Source organism: Morus notabilis, unplaced genomic scaffold (assembly GCF_000414095.1).
Source record: "Morus notabilis unplaced genomic scaffold, ASM41409v2 Scaffold235, whole genome shotgun sequence".
Taxonomy (NCBI): domain Eukaryota; kingdom Viridiplantae; phylum Streptophyta; class Magnoliopsida; order Rosales; family Moraceae; genus Morus; species Morus notabilis.
The window spans coordinates 111,379-121,746 of NW_010360036.1; the positions used below are offsets into that span (position 1 = coordinate 111,379).

The window sequence follows — 10,368 nt, forward strand, 5'->3', positions numbered from 1 at the left end:
TCTACAAATGGAATCATTGTTAATGATGCAGAACATTTACAAGAGCTGACAAAATCAGCTTCAATGTTTTCACCCTAAAAATAAAGAGAATTAATCGGCACCATACTCGGAGAAGTCAGGTTCAGGGGGTTTCTGCAGATTGACAAGCCTCCTGGTACTTTCGCTGCGAAGCCTGTGACCACGAAGCGCATTTGCTGCAAAGCGGGATGCAAAGATGGTGGCACGAAGCCTAGAGGAACTCATACTCCGATCAACTAAAGCCCTTTCATCATCTTCCTGGCTGTAATTGAACTCTCCTTCCTCCTCCTCTTCCCTACGTCGTTTTTCAGCCAGTTTTCTCCTGGCATACCGACGCCAAGCAGTTTGTATAAAGCAGGCAGCCCAAGTTCTCCACTGCTGCGAGTAGAAGCGGAAGGTGTGTTGAACCTGTCTGCTATGAAGACGCCTAAACTGACTGGCAACGAACTTCAACTCCTCTGCTTCCAGAGCAAAAGCCTCGACCTCTGTTATGGCATTAACCGTTCTAGTAGATGAGGGTAAGTTGGAACCGGCTTTTGGATCCAGTGCCCATGTTAGGAGCTCTTCTCCACAGAAATCTCCTTCTTTCAGTAAACCTCTGTTGAAAAAACCACTCCTACCACCATCTGTGGTCACACTTTCTAAACGACCACGTATGATGAATAACATCTCGGCAACTGGGTCACCTTCCCTAACTAGATAGGTACTCTCTGTGTACAAACTTGGCTTAAGACGTTCACAAATGGCATCAAGCAACCGCTCATCCATGTTGGCGAAAAGAGGAACCTGCATTGACAACCATGTTAAAAACCCATACCTGAAAGAGTGGTTTTTAGCTTAGCCACTTAAATAGTGTTTTTACTTCGAAGAATGCCTCCTCTAAAAGTTGCCAATACTTACCCTTCTGACCAAATTCAAACAAAGGTGGCGTTTAATGTCTCTTCTGAGATCTTTTGGTAAGCTTTGGACTATGCTCTCCTCATCCACACCTCGAGTTTCCAGCCATTTGTATTGATTATAGCGACGGACTTTTTCCCTAAGCTCTTGTGGAAGCAAACGATGGTGCATCCACTGCTCGGAGTCGCGCCTCTTGATCCTCATTTCTTCAAGTCGAATTGTAATGGACTGAAGATAAGTCTGTTGCAATTTCCAAAGATGAGACACTCTTGAAAAACAAGTTTGGCATATGTGAGTCACCCACAATCTTTTGTCATAAGTTTACCTGTATATTTCCAATCAGAAGCGCGAAAAGGACGAGACCAGCGATGCCTATTGCTATGGAAAAGAGAACCTCCAAAGGGTAGGTACTGGTTTGAAGTCCCTGACCAAGAGTACTGCATAAAACAATATATTAACATGCTAAAATCACCAAATCTTCGAATTAGCCTAGTTAAAACTATATTCAAGTTCTAAAAGTTTAAAAAGAAAAGGAAAAAAAAAAGGTGACATATACCTCAAGTTTTGCATTCCCCACCACAAACAATAACAAAACTTGGAGAAAAAATTCCTGGATTCAACAATGCCTGAAGATATGGCCTGGGTATAGATTCCATACTTGAACGGTGAACTCTCCTCGGAAACAGAACAGTGAGTAACAAGAATTTGGTTACTGATTGCTTGCCAATCCTCATAACCCTCCATGTGTTTATTGCCACAATATAAATAGTCTATCTTACATTTTCCAGTACCAGTACAAGCTTCCCGCCAACATGTATCGTTACGTTCTATGGCTAGCAAGTACCAGATTGCCCCTGTTACCTGTGACATTTTATCAAGTAGCTATGAAGTAGTGCAAGAAAAAGGTAGCAGAACCAGCAATTCAAACAATAGCATTAATGACAATTTGCCAGTATAGTGTCAACTGAAGGTTTTGCATTATTATACTTGTTAAGAAGCAGGTAAGACTTACTTGACCAGAAAGCATAAACCAGAGCATATAGTAAACAGCACCAGCCCAAGCACTTTCGGCAAAAGCACCAGCCGTCTTCTTAAGTTCTGAAGTTAGTGGTATTAAGCGGACAAATCTCGGTATGAACTGCGAACAAACGATACATAGCAACGCCTGTTTCGTAGCCAGTACATCTGATCCTTTTGATCTCTTATGGAACTTCCAAACTTCAATCTGCAGATGATAAAAAATGTTAGCAGAATCCGGGAAGAAAAAGAAAACTTCTTTCTTAGGATGCAAAAGAAGTTTAACATGGATTTTTCAACCAAACCTGAGGCAAAGGAAGCACAGAAAGCAAATCAACAAAGAAATAGCGCTGCAGATATCTCATGGCTATCTGATGAGGATCAATGACAAGCTCACCACGCCCGAACACCCGAGAAGACGGCGCAATAAAAGCTGTCCTGAACTGAAGAGCCATGCGAAAAAGATAAAATGTGTCAACTACTGTTCTGAGAGTCGTCGTTGTGACCGCCAACTTTGTGTCCATTCCAAGACAATTTGATTTATAGTTAAAGACGGGAAGGTAGAAAAAAAATGGATCAATAGAAACCGCGAAGATACAAGAAATGACAAAGAGCCTGTTCCATAAGAGGAGGGACTTGTCTTGAGGATCAAATATCATTTTGTCAGACACCCTAAGGTCTTCGGGGAAAACTGCTCTGGTGACTCCTGTTCTTAAGGATCTACCAAATGTCTTTAGTCCATCTGATCCTTTCTTCATTCCGTACCGAAACGATTTTGACGGATTTTTCTTTGAACGACCAGTGAAAGGCAATCCTTCCATATTGAATTTGGACCTCTTCATCCCTCCTGTGTTTGTTGGCACTGACAATGTAGACTCCAGATCATCCAACCTATAAAGGTTTCATCGTATATGCAAACATCAAATTCTAATTCCAAACATTTTTCCAATGTTTGAGGAAATGAACCTTTTAAATATTCCTCCATATGGAATATTGAATTCTTATAGAAACAAGACGTCAAGATGACATTAAATTGTCTTCTTGTAATTGATCAAAAAAATAAGAGTCAGTCTGCAAAAACTGGAAGAAAAAAGGGAAAATGGACAAATTAATTTCATACCTGACAAATTTCTCTCTCTGGCCTCCAATGTACTGTGACTTGAATCCACACTCAAACATTTTGATGAATCGGTTACATAGGTAAAGGACTAAAATTTGAGGATTCAGAAGCAAGTTCTAGGTGAATTCACATACGACCAAATAACAGAAATCAAATTCAATCATTAGAAATTTGTTGCATTAAATTCAATCATGGTAATTATTTTTCAGTATCTATGGGGGTTTTTTTTTTCTTTTGTTTTTTTTTGAGACAAAATTCTGAAACAAGGCTACTCCTCGGTGAATACCATCCATCAAATGTATTTACTATTTTTGGCATCAAATATGCATCAAATTCGGCAATTATAAAACCTAATCCACAACAAGAATTGATCAAGGTAAATTCTAAAAAAACAGAATGATATAAAGAAAAAAAAGTTTTGGAGGAATTATCAGATAAAGTCAGAGTTTAAATACAAAATAAATAAGAAACAAAAGAATGAGGAGAGGTAATGAATAATGATCATTTTTTATTTTGAAAAGCTGATAAAAAAAATTATGAACATATTGTGAGGGATTAGGCGTTTGACGCGTAAGTTAGAGGGAATCAAGCAAACTGTCCGATGTTCCTATCTCGGTGGTTGTTTCTCTAATTAAATTTTGACACATCGTGATTTGCTTAAATATTTTTACTATTTTGTTCTTATTTACATAATAAGATTCCTAAATCTAGATGACATGGCAAATAATTAATAGAAGAACAACCACCAAAATAAGAAAATAGAGACATCTAGACTCGTTTTCAAGAGGTTGGGCAAATAGTTCTACCGTTATGACCGTTGCACATAACTTTGATTCAATGTGTAAAACGACATTTATCTTTCTTCCACATAACCAAAATGTCATTTTACCTCAGTGAGAACAAAAAAAAAAAAAAAAAAAAAAAAAAAATTTCAAAAAAGAAAAACTAAAGAAAAGAAAAGACAACGTTTATTAGCAAAATAAAAAAGGTTAAAAAAAGCGCCTTATATATTTTTTTTTCTCGGATGTAGTTTGATGAGTGAGTATTTTATTCACAAATCAAATACTTTTTACTTTGAGCATTTGTAAGTTTTTAAGCATTTTTATTAGTTTAATGTGTTTTTATTTTATTTTTGAAGGTTGAAGTTAAAATAAAATAGAAGGAACAAAAATTTCACTTCAGAACATACTTTAGTGTTTATGACATAACTCTCCCATTTAAAGTCTAAATGAAGTGATATTGGTGGCGTTAAAAAAATAAGAGATAGAAGTACAACTTTTGTGAAGATACCAAATACTAATTCGGCTACATAGAAGGCATAAATCCTCATCAAACTCACACACCTGCTGCAGCGGGAAATCCATCTGCTGCAGCGGTTGTGCCAGTTTTGTTGGGGTTTTTCAAAATTTTAGCGGCGTTGTAGTGGAAAATTGATCTGCTGTACGTCTAGACACAAAATGATGTCAATTTGAGCTGATTTGGAGAGATATAAAAGGGGAGAGACTCATTTTTCTAAAATTGGAGAGGAAGAGAGGAAAAAGAGACACAAAATCCTTAGAAAAGAAGGCTCTTTGGAGACCTAAAAACCCAGAATCCTAAAAAAGAGAATACAAGGATTTGAGGGTTTGCTTGAAGATATGAAGAAAGATTGAAGATTGCAGAGCTTGATTTGCATCTTGTTCTTCATTCTCTCTCTCTTCCTCTATTTTAACTTTGAGATTGTGTTATTTTATGAGATTTGTGATTGATTATGGATTTGGTTTTTAGTTTATTTATGCATTTTGATTTGGGATTCTATGAGATTTGAGATTTTATCATATGTCACGACATAAAGTTATTTTCAAAAACAATAATTTACAATAACAACATCTTTTCCAATTTTTAATGGTTACCCATCAAATATTTTTGCAAACAATTATTTACAATAACAACATCTTTTCCAATTTTTAATGGTTACCCATTAAATATAAAATTTTTATATGTGAAATATATTAAGAATTCTATCTCATCAATTGTCACACATTTATATATTTATATGTATATATATACACAAATATATTCCTTTCCATCATACCAATTTTGACGCTGAAAAAGGTACCACTTGAAAATTGCCGAAATAAATCGATAATACTTCGGTGATTCATACGACACAGCGTCCACCTAAATCTAATGTGGAATATAGAGTTCAAAAATCCCTCACCTCCAAGTTTCTTTTTTTTTTTTTAAAAAAAAAAAAAAATGGAGGAATATTTCCCCCAGATACTAATAACATGTATAATCTCACACTTTGCCATGGGATAGAGACGAGTAAATTCTGCGGGCAAGTATGACTAACTGGAGAGAGATATAATATAATACTTGGTAAGTGCGTCCACTAGAGAAGATACAAATCTTGAGTGAATCCTTATAATCGATCATCACCTGCCCATTATTAGACCCTTCCTCTCCTTCAAAATGATTTGTAACTGTCATAATCTATAGAAACGTGCATCATATAAAAGTCATTGTCAAGATCTTTTACTGTCTAAAGGACGTGAATGCGTGTGTGTGATACACGAGAGTATTGCAGTACAAGTTGATTTAGTCAAGAACGATGAAACTAAAAATATTGATACGACGTGACAATATTAGAATCCTATATTGATCGGAGATATTGACACGATCCACTTAATAAAGTGAGGTCAATCATCTCTTAATAAGCCGGTTTTGTTAGGATGAGTTATGCCCAATATCCTTTGATTTCTGTAAAATGGTATCAGGAAATTTTTTCTTCTGTTGCTCTGCCATTATTTTCCTCTGTCTTTTCCCAAAAATGGCCCGTGGAGGTCAAAATAACAACAACAACCGTTTTCAGCCACTCACACATCCTTCTGATACCATTTTTCTAGACTTTTACAATTTTGTGTTTACTCAGTACAACACCACTATTAAATTTGTGCGATCTAACAATGCCCCCGAATTAGCTTTCACTAATTTCTTTCACTCTAAGGGGATTTCTTCTTATCACTCTTGTGTTGACACACCCGAGCAAAACTCTGTGGTGGAATGCAAACATTAGCACATTCTTAATGTGGCTCGATGATGCAGCGCAAGGATGCTAGACTTCAAAATTAGAATTTTAATTTATTTAATTGTTTCCTTATTTTTAGCTGCTTATCTGATTTAGTTATTTTCAAATTTAGAATATTTAGGATTAGTTTTAGTTTCCTTTTCGTTTTCAAATTGTAGTCTTCTATTAGAGTCTAGCTTTGTTATTAATAGTTATTTCAGAGATTAATAAAACTTATATGCTTTGAGAGTTATCTAACATATTAATCCCAATCTTCTCAGTATTCTGTTGAATCAACAAGTGATTGATGCCTATTTTCTTAGTATTCGTGAGCGAATCAACAGGTTAATAGAAGTCTTATTTTCTGGTATTCCGATCGAATCGACGGGTTTTCCAGTATTCTACGCGAATCAACGGATAATATGAATTTATCCATTTTTTCTATTTTTCTCATTTACTTTCGCTGCGTCAGTTGGTATCAGAGCCAAAGCGCTCCTCTATCAATTTAACCATGTTGCTTTGTCATCATCCCACCGTCCATGTTAATGCACTCGCTGCCTATGAATTCAGAGACGCCCAACTTGAAGAAAAGGAAGATCTCATATCGGTTTTCAGCGCAATTACCATTGAAGAAAAATTTTTTAAGGCTCGAGTTAGCAAGTTCAACAAATTATTTGATTTCTAGACAAGTCATGCAAAGATCATGAAAGTTGTTCTCTTTCAATACGAGTTGGGGCTACTTAAGATTCGAGGACGAATCTTTTCCTACTCGGCGGGTCTGATGCAACGCAAGGATGCTAGACTTCAAAATTAGAATTTTAATTTATTTAGTTGTTTCCTTATTTTTAGCTGCTTATCTGATTTAGTTATTTCCAAATTTCAAATTTAGAATATTTAAGATTAGTTTCAGTTTCCTTTTCGTTTTCAAATTGTAGTCTTCTATAAATAGGAGAGTCTAGCTTTGTTATTAATAGTTCTTTCAGAGATTAATAAAAATTATATGCTTTGAGAGTTCTCTAACATATTGATCCCAATCTTCTCAGTATTCTGTTGAATCAATGAGTGATTGATGCCTATTTTCTTGGTATTCGTGAGCGAATCAACAAGTTTATAGAAGTCTTATTTTCTGGTATTCCGATCGAATCGACAGGTTTTCCGATATTCTACGCAAATCAACGGATAATATGAATTTATCCATTTTTTTCTATTTTTCTGATTTACTTCCGCTGCATCACTCGAGCTCTCATTTTTCAATCCTCAATCCCTCTTTGCTATTGGGGAGATTGTGTCTTAACAGCCGTATACTTGATTAACCGGACCCCATCTCCATTACTCTCAAACAAGACACCGTTTGAGCTTTTGAACAATAAAGAGCCAACTTATACCCATCTTCGTGTCTTCGGTTGTTTGTGCTATGGTTCAACTTCACCACACAATCGTACAAAATTCTCTCCTCGTGCACGAGCTTCCGTGTTCCTAGGCTATCCCTCTGATTACAAAGGATACAAACTTCTTGATTTAGAAAGCAACAAAATCTACATTTCCCGTCATGTCGTGTTCCATGAATCCATTTTTCCATTCACCCATTCCCAACCTGCACCCACTCATTATGATTTTTTCTTTGACCGTGTTCTTCCTACACCTATTTCAGTTCCTTCTGATATATCGTCTCCTCCACCTCATCCTTACCTTCCCCTACCCCTGCCCCCTCCTCTTCAATACCTGTTTCTCGCCCACAACGAATAACCAGACCCCCTTCTTCCTTATCGGATTATCATTGCTACCTAGCTACTCATTCCCCTCTGCCTTCTGGTGTCAACCCTTTCTCTTCCACCTCTCATCTTTGACTCTTTGAGGAAATTTTTTGTGTCGTTCAACATGGTTTATGTCAATACCATGTTTCTGTTTCTTGTGCTCCAACACGCAGTCTTAACTTGGGGTTGGGGCCGCCCAGCTCGGGATCATGGTCCTTATCACCACCATCCTCGCCACTCTCTGGTTGTGGACAAAGCCGCTCTTCTGCGTTTCAAGAAAGGCATCATAGAAGACCCCTTTGCCACGCTTTCCAACTGGAACGACTCTACTCACGTCTGCCGCTTCAACGGCATCCGATGCGACAGGCATAGCAACCGAGTTTCGCAACTCATCCTTAACGAGAGCCAACTCGTCGGTCTCCTTTCGCCTTTTCTTTCGAATCTCACCGGCCTTCGGGTTCTATGGATTGTTAATAGTCACTTGTTTGGCACCATTCCTCATGAATTCTCTTCCCTTAGACACCTTAAATCTCTAAGGCTTGATGGCAATAAACTGCACGGTCCAATACCAAATTCCCTTTCCCATCTTCCCAATCTAAACACATTACTTCTCTTGAATAACAATTTTACCGGTAGATTGTCTCCTGCTTTCTTCTCCAACTGCTCTTCATCACTGCAAATTCTAGACGTCTCCGGAAACTCCATTTTCGGAGAAATCCCTGTGGAGATTGGGAATTGCATAAGCCTGTGGAACCTCAATCTTTACAACAATCATTTTACAGGAGTACTTCCTCACTCTTTGACAAATATTTCATCACTTTTGAATTTAGACGTGGAATACAATCATTTTTCAGGTGAATTACCCACAGAGATTATTGGCAGTTTGCCTTCCCTTATTTATCTTTATCTGTCGTTTAACAAGATGAAAAGCCATAATGGGAACACTGATCTCAGCCCATTCTTTGATGCTGTTCGGAACTGCACTGGCCTAGAGGAGCTCGAGATGGCGGGCATGGGCTTCGGCGGAACATTGCCTGCTTCCATTGGCCAATTACTTGGTGCCAACTTGACAGTCATGTTATTGCAAGACAACAAAATTTTCGGATCAATTCCTCCAAGTATATCTAATTTTTCAAAGCTTAGGACGTTGAACTTGTCATCCAACCTCATGACTGGAACAATTTCGGATGAAATGCGCGTGTTACCGAGGTTGGATCAACTTTCTCTGTCGCACAACTGCTTCTCTGGTCCAATTCCAAAAGTGTTGGGCAAATTTCCTTCTTTGGGTTTGCTTGATCTTTCACACAACAAATTCTTTGGAGAAATCCCAGAAAGTCTAGGAAATTTGTCTCGGTTGAGTAATTTGTTCCTCAACAACAATCAGCTTTCTGGTAAGATTCCTTCCACGTTGGGACGCTGCACGGAGCTGCTGACGATTGATTTGTCCTACAATAGGCTGGCGGGGAAAATCCCTTCTGAAATATCAGGTATGAGTGGAATTAGAATATTTATAAACTTCTCAAATAATCAGCTTGAAGGCCCTTTGCCACTCGAGCTAAGCAAACTAGAAGATGTTCAAGAGATGGACTTTTCATCGAACAACCTCAGCGGATCCATTTTCCCGCAGATATCAAGCTGCATTTCAGTGCGGTTGATAAATTTCTCGAATAACTCTCTAGAAGGGAAACTTCCAGATTCTCTAGTTGATCTAAAAGACCTTGAAAGTTTTGATGTTTCAAGGAATCACTTGTCTGGAATAATTTCATCAAAGCTGAACAATAGTGTCACACTTACATATCTTAACCTCTCATTCAACGACTTTGTGGGAACAATTCCCTCCGGGGGCATCTTCAATTCTGTCACCCAATTGTCATTCTTGGGAAATTCGCGTCTTTGCGGAATAGTTGGTGGCACACCATTACCCTGCTGCAAGCGACCCCTCTGCACTCACAAGAGACATTTATTTCATTCTCGAGTTTTCCTGATCGTCTTTCTCATTATGACGATATCATTAGCCTCGTTCTTGGCAACATGTTGTGCCTTCTGCCGCGGGTGCATTGGTGTGGTGTAGTGACCAAGAAAATCTTATAATTTAAATAATGCAATTCATGTATTTAAGTCAAGGATTTTTCCTGAAAAAAAATATATTATGTATATTTTGTGATTGAATCCACACTCAAACATTGTCAAACATAGGTAAAGGACTAAAATCCACACTCAAACATTCTCCAATGTACTGTGACTTGAATCCACACTCAAACATTTTGATGAATCGGTTACATAGGTAAAGGACTAAAATTTGAGGATTCAGAAGCAAGTTCTAGGTGAATTCACATACTACCAAATAACAGAAATCAAATTCAATCATTAGAAATTTGTTGCATTAAATTCAATCCTGGTAATCATTTTTCAATATCTATGGGTTTTTTTTTTTTTTCCAGACAAAAGTCTGAAACAAGGCTACTCCTCGGTGAATACCATCCATCAAATGTATTTACTATTTTTGGCATCAA

General features: G+C 37.5%; 2 protein-coding genes across 2 annotated transcripts; one reads left to right on the top strand and one right to left on the bottom strand.

The window, feature by feature from the left end:
- Positions 1 to 90: 90 nt before the first annotated feature.
- LOC21401039 (putative cyclic nucleotide-gated ion channel 8) lies at positions 91 to 3,111 on the bottom strand. The gene is made up of 7 exons (XM_010095742.1): positions 3,053 to 3,111; positions 2,238 to 2,823; positions 1,928 to 2,140; positions 1,472 to 1,776; positions 1,241 to 1,352; positions 919 to 1,155; positions 91 to 804 (listed from the first exon to the last, which is right to left on the bottom strand). The coding sequence occupies exons 1-7, from the start codon at positions 3,109 to 3,111 to the stop codon at positions 91 to 93; spliced, it is 2,226 nt and encodes a 741-aa protein (XP_010094044.1).
- Positions 3,112 to 7,979: 4,868 nt separating this feature from the next.
- LOC21401040 (putative leucine-rich repeat receptor-like serine/threonine-protein kinase At2g24130) lies at positions 7,980 to 9,926 on the top strand. The gene has a single exon (XM_010095743.1). It carries the CDS (start codon positions 7,980 to 7,982, stop codon positions 9,924 to 9,926), a length of 1,947 nt encoding a protein of 648 aa, XP_010094045.1.
- The last annotated feature ends 442 nt before the right edge of the window (positions 9,927 to 10,368 follow it).